Genomic DNA, 15,252 nt, shown 5'->3' on the forward strand with positions numbered 1-15,252 from the left:
TGAAGAGCACCGACCAATGAACACGCATAGTTACATACAATCATCCAATGGGCTGTGTGTTTCTCCACCATCTACCTGCATCCTGACAGGAGAACCTGGCGATACATCTCCACGGAGGACTTCCCTCCAAACTGTCGTCCCGTCAGGTAGGTGTTGTGGGAGGAGCTGATGAAGTAATGGGCCAGCGGTTGGTCCATCTCCTGGTACAACTCCAGTTTGTCCAAGAAAACTGGAGCGTTTTCATCCGACATCAGGTACCGACAGAAGCCGTCACAGGACATTTGACCTGGAAATGAGAGGGCAAGAGGTCGTCTGTTTCATATGAGAATAATCAGCTGGATGATGCAGTTATTAGAGACTCCTTATAAAAGGAAATAGTTGGATATATTTTTCACCATGTCAGTGGTTAAAATAAATCTTGTTCAATTGTATTCAGTGACTATATTTCAACAAGTAGTTGTACATTTATATATCATAGTTAATGGCAATTTAAAAATGTAACTGTATAAAGATCATGTTTGAACGAGAGTCTTTTTTCAGCCACATTATCGTGCTTGCTCAGAAATAATCTACAATACAGTAATATATTAAAAATAATTGACCAATCAGCACAATTAATGACATAAATCAAATAATATACACATGTTCATTTACAAACTAGTATCCAATTGAGATTTTTATCATCCAAATTTCTGCAGGTAGATGTGCTCTGATGCACTTTATCATGAACTGTATGAATGAGGGAATGAAACATGATCTAGCTTTGTCATTCTCTGCAGGAAGAGACAGAGAAACTGATCTCAGAGTTTGTCTCTTACAGGCCCTTGGATTACACACACAAAACCCAGGAGTCTGGTCGAATCTACACAATTGCATGTTAACAGTCAGACTCTGTTTAACAGATTGTAATGAAAAGAAATGCTGTAGAAGTTTCCTGCCACGGAACATCTGTGGTCTATGTCAAAGGTGCATGGAGTTAATTTAGCAACACCTGCTGCTGTGTGAATAAGAAATGAGCCGAATGACACAGATGCATTTTACTGCATCAACTTAATACCACAGCAGAGAATTATGTCCATTGATTGGTGTCACACAGGCAGGTGGCAGCAAAGCCCTCTATCCGCCTGCCTCCTGTTTCCTCCATGCAGCCTTTTACCTTTCTTCTTCAGGTCGTCATCTCGCTCGTATTTGTCAATGATCTGCATGGCTCGCTTATGGTCATAGAACGGGAACAGAATCTCATTTAACCGGGGGTCGCGCTGGTTCTGCAGAGCAGCACACACACACACACACACACAAACACACACACACACACAGAGATCCACACTGACAGTTATTTCCAAACAATAACTGGATAAAAGACACTGACACAGAACAGGGGTCAGTTTAATGTAACAAGGGACAAAGTGCTAACAGCGCTCCTTATTTAGACAAATATAATTGTTTTTAATAGTTAACTAAATGTGACTTACACAGAAAGCCACTTCGGATTAGACAAGACGTAACAAACAAAACTTCAATGTGAGATATTCACAGGAAACTGAGCCAAACTGACAGGTGCAGTGGTCGGTTGAAAAGTGAGGGAGTGGACACACATGGAGGGGTTCATGTCAGCTCTATAGAAGCCACACATCAGCATTAGGACAAATAAATGCCACAGCCCACTGTGTTAGCCAGGTGGGAGTTCTTCTAACCAAAGCTGAGGGTCTACTGGCGGCACCGGAGCGTGAGCAACAGGACCGGTCATGAAGCGGCACACACGGGACGGCACAGCGGAGCCACTAAGCAGGTAGTCAGCCACAGAGAGCACGGCCACGCACCACAGACAGACAGCGGGAAGCAAGATGAGCCAAGCGGGAAGCAACAGGATGGAAACCTCTATCCTCCCGTTGCCATGGCAACACCAATCAGACACAGGCTAGGCAAGCCGCGGCGGCGATGGAAGATTGGGGGGGGGGGGGGGACCGGGAGGAGGGCGGCATGCAGGACAGGGCAGCGGGTTGAAGTTGCCCTCGCAGGGCTGACAGGAAGTGAAAACATTTTGTCCCACATCCCATTAACGGAGTTCAAATGAGGGCCGGCTGACGTGCAGTCCGAGCTGGAGGGCAACTTCCACCGAGAGCAGGGGGGGGGGGGGGGGAAGCAGGGGAGTCGCAGAGAGGGGGGGGCGCGGGCAAACCACACACACAGAGAGACGTTAATGAATGATAAAGAGCTTACTTCATTCAGAAAGCTGACTAACTGTTCTACAGTTAAATAATCAGTTTTGCTCCCATTGCTGCAAAGGAATTAATTAGAAGAAGGAAAAAAAACAAAATGTTATGCTTCTTTAAAAGACAAGTCATTCACACAGTCAGTTAAAATGAGAAAGAGGGTTCAGTCTTCAACGTTACACCTTTAGTCACAACATGTTAACCCCGGCTCGGTTCTAACTGCTGGAGCCGTGGAAGCAGGTTAGGCCGTCCGGACGTAGTTAGTGCAGCGGCCGCAGAAACATCTCTCCTGATTATTTCCAACAAGATGCACGTTCTCACACTTGAACAGCGGTTATCATTGTTCTGTTCAGCCACATGGTCACATTGGTACAGGGCAATGCAAGGGCACCACTGTCACTTGGTTATTTTGGAGGATTTATTATATTTCAGGTGTAGCAATCAGTCATTATTAAAAGCGTGCAGGCAGGTTGTAGAGGGAGACTCACATTTTCTTGAAGAGATCTTCGATGTCGGTGCGAGGGCAGATCTTCTGTGTGAGCGCGTAGAAAATGTCATAGGTGAAATCTACTGGTTCAATCTCATCGTTCTGGTGAAGGGAAACGAGACGGCTGTTAGCTTTTCACCCACACATACAGTATAGATCCATCTGATCATTACAGTGGACGCTCAGTGCTGTCTGACCTTTCCACTAGGAAGGCCCAGGTCCTTCAGAGCCTGGAAAATCCCTTTCTCCGTCTTCCCCGATGCGAATGTGCGTGTAATGCTAAGAAAGACGAGCAGGGAAAGGGTTTGAGTTAGAAGAGCTGAATATAATGAGTTATACTTCAATTACATCCAGTGATATTGTTTAAACCACGATGTTCTCTTACCCTCTCACAGGAATCTTCCCATTCACGTTGGTCAGGAAGCACATTCTCATCCAACTAGAGGAGAGGAGGAACTTGGATTTACAGACAAACTGAACTTAACACTGTTTATCACACTTTCACCAACGCAGAGTGAAGCTAAATAAAGACGTGGGGGAAGTGGGCAGCAGGAGGCACTTACTGTTTCTTGAGGCAGGTCATTGGACAGACGTTGTTGGCCTTAAAGTTGTGAATCACAGACCTCAAACCCTCGATCCACTTCTGCAAAACAAACAAGCAAAAGTATTTAGGACACACACACACACACACACTTATCTAAAACACACTAACCAGCAGCAGCCCAGATATATACGCAGCAGCTGAGAGGGGATCCAGAGGTGTGTATTGTGTTTTAGAGTTCTGTCTTTGGGGAAATAAACAAAAGCAAACAAATTGCCCTTTGATTCACACACAAAGGCGTGTGTTTTGACAGATCCACTGGGTACAGGTACATACACACACATGGAAGCACACACACAGCGTGATAAACACAGTGAGCCGTTTCAAGGCCACACGCGGTGACAGTAAACAAATAGCTAGAGAAGGACGTGTAGCATTCTCATGGAAACCCTGATGACTGCATCCACAGAAAACAACACTGACGTTTTTGACCCTTCTGGTTTCCCGTCACTGCTTCACATTCTCTGTCTTTTGTGCTCCGACTCTCCTCCACACAAATTATTGATGGAGTCATTATAAAAGCAGAGAAAACATAGGTGCAGCAGAGGGTATGTGGTGTCCATGTTGTGAGTGTGTGTCTGCTGATGTAAATAACTCTGCCCGGGGTCTGATACTTAGGGCCGCCTGCGTGTGTGTGTGTGTGTGAGAGAGAGAGAGAGACCAAGGGAAGGGGACAGAAATAGCAGGAATTAATGTGTTTTAAACTGTGGGGGATGAGGGCGTCCACCTGGACCTCTGTGCGTGTGAGTGTGTGCCGGCCCCCCCCCCATATCATTGGCAGCCATGTGGCACTGAGCTCTCTGGAGTGTAAACATAATTTGTAACACCCATCACCACAAAAACACCCTCTCCGGGAAACTGCATCAACACAAACACTGTGGTGATCCACAGAGCTGTGCTGGCACCCACCAGCCGGTTTCAAACTGGTTTCAAACTGGTTTCTTTTAAACCCTGGGGACATGTCTATTTTCTGGACTTTAAGTTATATCTCTTTTACACCAAATTCAGATTTCTGCCCCCCCTATTGCATCCTTTTTGATGTCACCAATGATCTGACAAATGCAGCTTAGCAAAAGTTCAGTCAGGAAGACTTAACCTGCAGTCGATCAACTGATTGCGGGCGTTCCTAAACATCCAATCAGATCGGGCGCGGTCTCATCAGCCAGATATTCAGCAGCTGCCAAACTTTGAAAATCCCTTCTCCTCTCTTCCTTATTCAGCCATGATCAGCGACTCGCGCAACCCCTCCTCCACCCCATTCTCCTCTACGTAGTCTCGTTTCCATCACTGTCGATCAGAAATGTAGCTAATAAAAACCTGTCATCTGATGCATCAGCACCCAGCACTGAAAACAATAGATTAACAACAAATGCTTTGATAGGCTAGAGTTGACGTTGACAGGGAGAGAGAGCGAGGGAGACACGCAGTAAAGGTTTTGGATGTGAACCAGCCGCAAGGGCAGAAGGACTCTGTGCATCGCCTTTATATTCATCAGAAACTCTTTGTATGTCATCTATCTCTCCATCTATCTCTCCATCCATCCATCCATCTGCTGGTACACGACCCCGATGTTGAGAAAAAGTGCGCCGACCCAAACTTGTTAAAGTGCTTTTTCTTGTTTTGGCTTAGAGTCTTTCAGTGATTACCAGGTCTTTGGGCCACAGTGGATTTATCACAAATAGAAGATAGGGCAGATGACTTTTACTGGGTTTTCCTCTAAAACTTTCCATTGCCTTGAAGCTGAGTCTCTAACCTTTGCAGACAGGGATATTGTTCGGGTCTTTTTATTCTCGAAAAACACCACAAATAACATTAAATCGATCAAAACAAGTGTCGTCTCTGTAACCTGAGCTTTAAATTGAGCTTGTTTCTATGTTTTACACCTTTTTCATCAGTGGGCCACACTAGGGCCATTTTCCAAAGCTACAATAACCGTGGGCACTGCAGCTTGTTTGGAGTCAGGCCCCCAAACACCGTCGAGCTGCCATAAACACACCCCAGTGCACCAAATGGATATTAATGTGCAGCTAAAAATAGTCCTGTAAACACGAGTGCTGTTCTATAAGAGTTACAGTGCTCAGCTTTTTGAGGAAAGCCTTTTAGAAAATGAGGCTTTTTATTTGTGACTCATATTAAAAGACTAATGTCTTTAAAAGGGCTTTAGAGACAGACACAAGGGAAGACAGAGAGAATGGAGAGAACCACCAAACACTGTTATCCATTTCTATTTCTTCTATTTCTGTTTGTTAATAATATTGAAAATGTAGAATAATGGAGCTGTTGTTTAAAATATATATTTTTTTAAATTCTCTTATAAAGTAAAGCCCTACCAATATAGGTTTTGTTTTTGTGACATTCTGATTTAGTTGGTTTCTGAATTGTGTATAGTTTCGGTGAAATGGTTGCCATGGGCTATTAGCCGAGTATCTAGCGAGATAAATCATGTCCATATTAACAAAACTTTATTTTGTTATTTTGTTTATTTTCTGATGCGGAAGCTGATGCTGTTTTGTTTATACAGCTTTGTGTACTAATTCTGTCAGAGATCACATCGACAGGTTTCTGGGTAGTTTATGAAAACCTTTTCAATGTTAGCTAGTCGGCCCATATCTGCAAACATCATCGCAGATACTCATACGTCTGTGAGAGGCTCATATTGGCGGATTTTTCGAGGACAACCGATTAATTCTTCGGACTCTGGTGTGAAGCATTTCGATAAGTCAACACCGACACAGAATTATCTTTGTGGCATCACTCTTCGAATCAAATCAGGTCCAGAAAACCGAAGTGCAGTCTAAACAAACTCCTTTGTGTTATCAGTGTCTGAGTTGGCCAGTGGGGATCTGCAATACTGATGTCAGCTGATTAGAGCGAAAGAATAAGAGAGAGAGATGGTGGATGAGTAGGTGAAAGACAGAGTGAGTGTCAGAGGAGGGGTGTTATCCATCTATCCAAAAACAGAAAGGAGGAGACAGGTGAGAAAGTTGTTTCTGTACTTAATCAGCCTGATTTCTCCCAGAACTTTTTCCTTGATGAGTGGGTAGAAGAAGAGAGAAAGAAGAGAGAAATAAAAGAGGGCGAGGGGACAGTTCAGGAGAGACAAAAGGGATCAGAAAGTAACAGCTAAAGCAGGAGAGCAGCAGGGACCAAGGAGAGAGATGGAGTGAGAGAGGAAAAGATGAGTCATTCTAAAAGTGTCTATTTATCCACGGTCAGTTCTGCCTTATGTGGGAGTCGCAATATAAACCATTCACCTACCAATTTGCCTTTGTTCCGAATTAAATGTGTGCCGCGTCAGGCTGTTCTCTAAACCTCTGAATTCCATCCTGTGGAAATGTTGAATGGTTTTAGGGGGGCTACGACACAGTGGCTTTGTTTCCCAACCATCTGGGACGTACGACTAAAGCTGCTTCCAGACACGCACTGAACTCCAGACATTTTCCGAAGGCGTTTTAAATTGAGAAGGCAAATGTCTGAGTCTGCTGCTCTAGACAGTTTCCAGAAACTTTCCTGCCAGCCTCCTACTGAATTTGTCCGAAAACCAGCCAATGTGAGAATACAGCAGGAAACGCAGCCACAAGTGTTGATAGCTTTTTTAACATGTGATGAATGCCACACTGGAAGAATGAATATGTCTCAGGGTGAAAAAGATTTGGCTGAGCTGTAAAAAATAAAGGAGATTTCCTCAATGATTATACGTGACTTCCTGTCTCTTTCATGCTCTAGAAGTCATTCCCTGCTGAATATTCATGCCATTTCCTGTTGGTGTGAAAACATCGGACCCGGACTACCACCTGCTGCGTTCTTAATAAGTGAAAGGAAAGAGCTCAGGTCTGAAAGCAGCTTAAATGTGGTGAGTGAGTGAGTAAATATTAATTAATTCATTAATCACAGAGCCTGGCCAATAAGCTGTGGAGATGTGGAGGATGCATGTGTTTACCCTGGCTGTGTCTGGGCTCTCTGCCACCATGAACATGAAGTTCAGGTTGACCAGGTCTGTGCCGCTGCAGATGCAGATGATGCATCCCTCCAGGTCGGCCTCCGTCTTTCCAATGGCCTCGAAAGACGTCAAGATCTTCGGGTCCTGAGAAAGTAGGAGAAAGGGAAAAAGGTAATTCAGTTTCAGGAGGAAGACGGATTTCGTCAGGCTGCGGTTGGGGCATGTTGTTCAGACGTAAAATAATCTATAACTCAGCAGAGGGAAATTTAATCAAATCTCTGAGGGCATTCTGATATTACTGCAGTAAAACAGTCACTGACAAGAAACCACAAAGGGAGAGAAGCTTGGGGAGAAAGATGTAGAAACGTGAATTGCGGCTGTGGGGCGACGCCACCAGATAAAAAAAAATAGCACAATACAGAGGCTGTGTGTTGCTCAGGACACCTGAAGCTCCATTTCAACTACAGACTGATATAATGCATATCATCATCATCGCACAAATTAGATAACTCAACTAAAAACAAATCTCAGCTGCAAAAACTCATTAAGATTATTGAGGTGTTCAGCTGAGTCACTTCTCCTCAGGCAGAGCGAAGAGCCGAGCACTGCACAAGAGGTTTTACATTTTAAAAAATCATTTGAATTACAACAACTTGTGCTAATTGCTAATGCCTGTTAAAGACATGACATTTCGGACATGTAAAGAGCCGGATTTCCCCGGATTATTCTCCTCAGAATCTATACTTCTCACCACAGCTCCGCCCGAAATAGAAAACCATGACAACACTCACACCATCAAAAACACAGCACGATTCCTCCCTCTCATCTTTTCAATACGATTTCAGCCTGCCGCTATCGTCACCCTGCAGATAGTAACGTATTTTGCTTATACGATTGAATTAACAGGCAACAGGCTAGGCTGCTTTTAAAACCCCAGCCAGCAATTATCTGAAGCCATTCATCTTTCTCTCATTCATTGGATTATGTGAAGCTGCTGCCTGAGCTTGTGTAACCACGTTAACCTCCGAGGAGGAGGAGGAGGAGCCCGGCGAACAGGACGCTTCTCACAGAGCGGCGCGGAGCATTCGATCAAAGCTGCTGTCAGGCCTCAGTATCTGTATACGTGTCCTTACACATGTACGTACACACGTCTACACAGAGCCACAAACAAACAGACCCCTCCTGCGGTCAACAGTACATACACAGACAGGTTGTGTACTCAGCTCACTCCAGTGTCTTCTGTCAGCCCTCTGACTTTTAGAGGCTTTGCAGGTTTGCATTCTAATTAGAAGCAGGTGTCCACAGGGGTATTTTCCTGTAACAGCTCTCATTATTCATCTGCTCCCCATGATGCCTATGATATAATGTGTCACTGTCAAGGCTAAACTGCACAAATCAATATTTAATATACAGAAAAACCAGGCAGGTAAACACGCCGTGTGTGTGTGAGCGACTCAGAATCAGCTAAATAAATGACTGACTGGGTTCCAACAGCAGTGAGAAGAAGAATAATGCAGTTTGTACTCTTTGTGTTTTCAGCACCAGTTCCCTGTTACCTGAGGAAAAATATTTCTGAAAAGAGACAGAACGTCTTGTGGCTGTGAGCATTTGATCCCATGGAGTGAACTCCTTAACCCACTGATTCTCTGACAGCCCATCATAATAGGGCTGGAAGCACATTTTTTCATTACTCCTCTCTGGGTCAAAAGCACAAACCAGAGCGGCAAGAAAAAAAAGGAAAAAAAAGAAAGAAGTTTCGGATACAACCTGCGGCTAAACCGAGCCAGGGTTGGATAAATATGGATGAGTTAAATATTTCATGTTTATGTTCCTCGAGTGCCCCGGGTGAAAGTGATATTTGATGGCGGAGCTTGGCAGCGAGGAGTCGGCTGAGAGTCCCAGATCAGTCGGTCGATTTATGCATCACACTGCTGAAGCCTTGGCTAATTAAAGCATGAATTCCACCATCGACGTTTGGGTCTCTGTAGATTCCACCAGGCCTGACGGCGTGGGAGCAAGAGACTGAGTGCTCTGAATTGGTGGGGTGGGCAGACAGCATTTATGTTTTGGAGGCAGAAGAGATGGAAACTGTTGATTTCCTGAGGTCTCACCTTCGGGACGGCACCGACTCTGATACTGTTGATGAGCGAACACTCGAGCACCTGGCCTTCCTGCAGGAGAGCAACACAGATGGAGAGAAAGAGGGGAAGTGGAAAAGGGAGGGATGACAGCAGGTGAGAGGGGAGAGACGGAGAGGGAGGAGGAGAAGATTACAAAAACAAAGCAAATGGATTACAGTGGGATTTGTTATTATTTCTGCGAATACTTCTACGCCACAACTTCTCAGCATCTGTCTCTAAGTTATTCATGTTGGTCAATACAGCTAATATGTGCACATATTTACTTATGATCATGTCTATTTTGTGTATTGGTTAAAGAAGTAATGACACTCAAATTTCAATATACAAGTTTGATTGGCAGTGAGCTAATCCTTAATCTCCACCCACCTGTATTCCCACACAGAACAAAGAGGTATAGAGCATAGAATATATACATAGATTGACGACTTCTTCCCCCTATCCAAAAATATCCCGGATACTAACGCTGCCATCGTGTGCTGATGGAGCCGAGTCTGTACAGTTGTAATGTAAAACAATTCTTCACGACCTTGAAATGGCTCCTATGCAACTCTACATATTTGCTTAATTTAGTATTTGCAGATCTATGAATGTCTATGAATTTTTTCATATTATGAAAAATAATTTAATAATATGAAATTATTTTAATACTAGAGCTAATATGAAAATACAAACTCAATCATGATGGTTCCCACATCATGACGTTTTGAGATTAACTTATTAACATAGTTAGCCAATGGCTGCTTATCAGTCATGATGTGTCATGTATCAAATAAAAAAGCCAAGGTAAAAAAGTTTCATTGGAGGGGGTTAAGGATTAAAAGACCAAATGTAACTTCTTAAAAGAACTGCTCTTGTCTCATGCACCTTGTTAAATAAAGTTTACAGAACAATATAAAGTTCTGAATGTTAAAAATGCCACTTAACCTCTAACCTGAAGTTAAATTGCAAATTGAAGTGCAATGACACCAGTTTCTCAGTGACGTGTTAGTGTTTGATTATCTGCACTTTGCTTTTCTACACCTCTTCTCTTTTGACTTTTAGATGCTGTCTCCTGCGTATAAAATATCCTATTTTGGACCAAAAGCTTTTCCTCTGCCAGACCTCCCTAGAGACAAGAGAACACATAAAATGTCAAGACGTGGAGGTGATACCTTTCCCTCGCTCTTCCAGGTGATGAAAAAGCCAAACTCGTCCACTCTCATCTGACAACTGGGCTCAAAGAAGTACGGGTCCTGCAGAGGGAAGAGAAGATTTTTATGAGACAGGGGGCTACATCACAGGCTTTTGACATTTAATGACATTAAACAGCCAACCTGTTTCTCTCACACACACATACACACACACACCCACACACACACAGAGGGCTTAGCAACCAGACAAACACATGTAACGCAAATTCATTTCCATGTTGTACCTGTCGGCCTGAGGACACACAAGGACTCGCTCACAAAGTACGCACAAAACATTTAGTATGTACACACACGAGTTGCGTGCGGAGCAGATGAAACCTGCTGCTAAGGCAAACACAAAGTGAGATAAATGTGACTGTCGGGAACTGTTAAATGCCAGCATCCTCTGACTGGAACCCAGGGCTGTGCATTAGAGACAGAGGACAACCCTGAGCAGATTGTCTGTCTCGAGGATCCAGGAGTGAGCTGATACAGTGACGCAGCTGCACACAGGCGTACGCTCTGCATCCACCAGCTGATCAACTCATCTCCAAACATCAGCCCACCTGTCTAGCCCAAACATTTTACACTAAACTCAATCAGCTGCGATTGCACTGATAAATGATTGTGTCAAATGTGTGTATGTGTCCAGGTATAACTCATGTTGTCGGGTCAGGAATCTGTTTATACGGTCACATTGTGGAGATTTGTTTTCCACATGGGGACAAAAAACAATCTCGATAAAAGATAAGGACAAAATCATGGTTAAGATTGGGTTAGTTTCAGGTTAGGTTAAGGGTAATGTTAGCTTCAGGTATAGGTTTAGGTTAAGTTAAGGGTTAGGTTAAGGTTAGGCAAATAGTAATTATAGTTAAGGTTAGATTAAGTCTCCAGGAAATCAATTTGAGTCAATATAATGTCCTCGGGAGTCAGGGAGACACGGCTGTGTGTGTTTATCCAGCTTCAATCACACATCTAAGAATAATAAAACATAGAGAGTGAGAAACATAGAAAACAGGAGATGGATGCTGGGTCACTCTTACTCTAATATTAGCAATAGGGAACAGTGTGTGACACACGCAGCCACATTTTAATCTTTCAGGCTGCTGCTGCCATGAGATACACTGCTGAGAACAGGACTAAGCTGAGCTGTTATGTGGCTGCTCTCCATATTGCGCTACCATGTCATCCAAAACCACCATGAAAACCAATAGAACAATCCTAAATCCAGTTAGGAAACAGTGAGACTGCTGTTAAGTGCAGCTAAAAGCTTGACTCTATTTCATCTGAAATAAGTATGACAGAGGGTTCAGTTGCACATCATGAAGCAGAGTCTGAAAAAATACGGTCCCAAATGAGCCCTGACTGTTAAGAACATACAGCCGGCTACCGTTACACCATCAGACGGCTTGTTCTTGTAAAGCTAAAAGGTTTATGGGAACACTCAGTCCTTCCAAACGCAGAGGAACAATTCACTCAGGACCCAGACGTCTCCTTGTGGAAGTGGAGAGACACATTAAGACCCCTGGTTATGGTCCAGCTTCTTTGCGACGTGTACATTCTTTGCTAAGTGCCCGGGGAAGTGTAATTCAGTGTGTGTGTGGATGTGTTTGTTCTCTGTTCATCCTCTTCTGTTGCCCCCATCTTGGAAAAAGGAACAGCAAACAAAAACAGACTAATGGTTCATCATACTAGCGAAAGTACTGTATATAATCAAAGGGAGCTAAGCAATGTTTTTATACGGCACAACAAGTCCTTTGTTTACATTGATATGAAAGACAATCAAGGAGATGTACTCAGGACACACAAACACACATGACCTCGAGCAACATGAAGCCATTGGTTATCTGATGAAAACAGGAACTGTTTGTGCTCTGACCAACTGGTGCTTAGCAGTGAATGAGTATTCACAGTGAAAAAATGCAAGGTCACCATGTTCAGTATCGAGTTACATTATTGTTTTTTTCAGCCATTGGTCCTTAATCCTAATAAATGTATTTATTTTTTATATGTTCATCAATATGTTACATTTGTTGTACTCCCACAATGTAAGTAATGACAATGTGAAAGGAGCACACTTCATGTATTATAAGATTATGTTACATCACAGTTAACTTCGAGGTATTAACTTTGTCCTTTTGATGACAGTAAAGAAATAAAGCTATCTACACTGTATACGTCTAATTCATGAACATGTTGTTAGTCTGCTACTTTAGTCTAAATCACCGAAAAAATATTGTAACTGATCATTTGTACAGCCTATGTAGGACATACAATAATATATGCTGTATGAAGTTTTCTTTGAAGTAAACTAGAAAGAAGTATAAGAATTATAATTTTTTTCTTTCTGCGTTTGTGGCATGCTTTTCTCTGACATCATCACCTGTCAATAGGTGGCTCTTCAGTTTCCATGGAAGCCAAACATCAGCAAGATCTTAATCGATGTGGCTTGATTACTAGTAGGACAATGACTGACACACACCCACACACACACACACACACACACACACACACAAAGCCCTCAGGCTCTTAGAACAACTGATCATTGAGAATCCATTTGACCTCTGACCTCACTGCCACCTGACTCGTCAAAGAGTGAAATAAACACTTTTACTGCTTCATTACTGCAGTAAAGGACATGTGAGGCCTCTCCCACAGAACTGTGCAGAAATCAAGCTAAACAGATAAAAGGTGAAGAAAAACAATAAATCCAGGTAGTGATAGAGGTCCGCTATAAAGCTTTGAGTCACACGCAAAACCATACAGCCACACACACGCGCACACACACACACACACACGCACATACTAACAAACATGCGTACTACCTGTCTCTACCATCTGTCACTCAGTGGGGTTTCAGTCAGTGAAGAAGGTTTTGTGGAAAAAAATCCATCCATGCTGTTTAGCATATGCCGGTGTGTGTGTGTGTGTGTGTGTGTGTGTGTGTGTGTGTGTGTGTGGTTGTGTGTGTGTGAGAGCATGTCTTTGTTTGTGGGTGGGTGGACTCTTGGCGAATGTCATTTCAATTGACTCAGATGTCCTCTGCAGGCTTCGTATTTGCCAAGCAACGGAGCAACACTTACTCACTCACTTAACTAAAAAGGGAGGTTTTCGGACAACTCAATTTATTATGAGTTTCAAAATGATCCCTTCCAAAATACAATATCTGAGTAAGCCTCTAAAAAGACTTAATAATCATGTCAAACATTATTTTCAGTGAACAAAATTATTCCTGTTATTATTCCGCTAAAATAAAGGATAATATCAGTTTACTGACTTTTTAAGACCATAATGAATTGAATTTAAGACCAATGTCAAGTGCGACAGATATGAAGGAATATCAGAGACCCAGAATAACTAACACTTGCCTAGAATTGAGGAGAAGGTGAAGTAGCCTAATACCACTTGAAATACCCTGTTGTCTCTCAACCTACAGTTATAGACAGTAGGTATCTGTAGACTTTCCCACAGCCCATTGGAGATCAATTCTGACCAAGGTATTCGTAGACTCAGTTATTAGTTCCATGTTGGTCTTGTTTGTAGTTTTATAACAGCTGGCTAATATCCGTATTGTTTAGAAAGAACTACAAAACATAGAGATATTACAAACTGTGCATGCTACCCACAAAATTAACTGATTTTAAACCATATAGGAAGTAGCATTAAAGCAACACTAACATAATTAGACCTAATGAAACATATTAAAATTGAATATTTTAATGTGTTTATTCGTTTTTAGGAACTAAACTTTCTTAGACTTTTTAGGACCCAGAGGAAACCCTGTTAGACGGTTGAGAAGGAGGCTGCCATCATTAATTTTAACCTTTAAAGTGACCGGCACAGTTTGACCTTATTATCAGTCAGGACAGTTCTATAGTCTCACACAGACACACCTACGGAATCGCCCACAGCATTTGTGTGGGAGAATTACGGCTCTGAGAGCTCAATACCGCAACTGAAGAGAACACATATGGAAATAGACTAAACACAAGCAAATGAAAAATCTACAACACATCCAATGTAAATACAAAACGACAAAACCAAATACACAAACGTGCTAAAAATAGTCAAACCACAAACAAGTGCAGCAATGCGCTGCGAGTGATAGACGACAAAGTAATGTGTTTTTGAGGACAGAAGAAACGTGGCGATGCTGACTGGTTTTCTTACATTTTAGCTAATTTTCCAACACCCAACATGTCAGAGTCAGTTCATCACTTTGTGTTTCCCCTGGTTACGTCCTACTTGCAGCATGTTTCTCTATTTTGTTGTATTGTGATTATTTCCAGCGTTTATTTTCTTATATAGGCGAGAATCTGCAGGGCATGTGTTGCAACAACTAACTTTCTGCTATCGAGGAGGAAACAACTCTTGGGGTTATTTTTTTCTGGAAACCAATCAGAATCATCTTATGCTCGGCTAAGCTCAGGGTGCAACAATGATGCACCAGCAAGGTAGATGTCAGGGAGGGAACCGTTGTACTGTAGAACTGTGGGAAAGTGTTGGAACACTTGTAGTTGGGGAGGCAAATAATTGTGATAAAATAGAAAAGAAAACACCGACACGTGAATTTAGATTTGTTTGATTGCATACACCAATTTCCTACAAAACTCAAAAGGTTGATAGTCTCGCAGCGAAGAGTAATTCAAAAATCGGTTAGAGGAAGGATGAGGACAATCCTGCTTCGCTGTTGGTCGGCTT

At 42.8% G+C, this 15,252-nt stretch overlaps 1 protein-coding gene across 1 annotated transcript in view; it reads right to left on the reverse strand.

Annotated features, from left to right (window-relative positions):
* LOC133024921 (1-phosphatidylinositol 4,5-bisphosphate phosphodiesterase beta-4-like) overlaps positions 1 to 15,252 on the reverse strand; it is a 66,087-nt gene that overhangs the window by 16,560 nt on the left and 34,275 nt on the right. Inside the window, exons 5-14 of the mRNA XM_061092087.1 lie at positions 10,534 to 10,614; positions 9,353 to 9,412; positions 7,242 to 7,385; positions 3,264 to 3,343; positions 3,086 to 3,139; positions 2,898 to 2,979; positions 2,702 to 2,802; positions 2,221 to 2,278; positions 1,157 to 1,265; positions 76 to 286 (exon numbers count right to left, since the gene is read on the reverse strand). Of these exons, the coding sequence (XP_060948070.1) occupies positions 76 to 286; positions 1,157 to 1,265; positions 2,221 to 2,278; positions 2,702 to 2,802; positions 2,898 to 2,979; positions 3,086 to 3,139; positions 3,264 to 3,343; positions 7,242 to 7,385; positions 9,353 to 9,412; positions 10,534 to 10,614 (980 nt within the window). The remainder of the gene's footprint in view (positions 1 to 75; positions 287 to 1,156; positions 1,266 to 2,220; positions 2,279 to 2,701; positions 2,803 to 2,897; positions 2,980 to 3,085; positions 3,140 to 3,263; positions 3,344 to 7,241; positions 7,386 to 9,352; positions 9,413 to 10,533; positions 10,615 to 15,252) is intronic.

Source organism: Limanda limanda, chromosome 18, assembly GCF_963576545.1.
Source record: "Limanda limanda chromosome 18, fLimLim1.1, whole genome shotgun sequence".
Taxonomy (NCBI): domain Eukaryota; kingdom Metazoa; phylum Chordata; class Actinopteri; order Pleuronectiformes; family Pleuronectidae; genus Limanda; species Limanda limanda.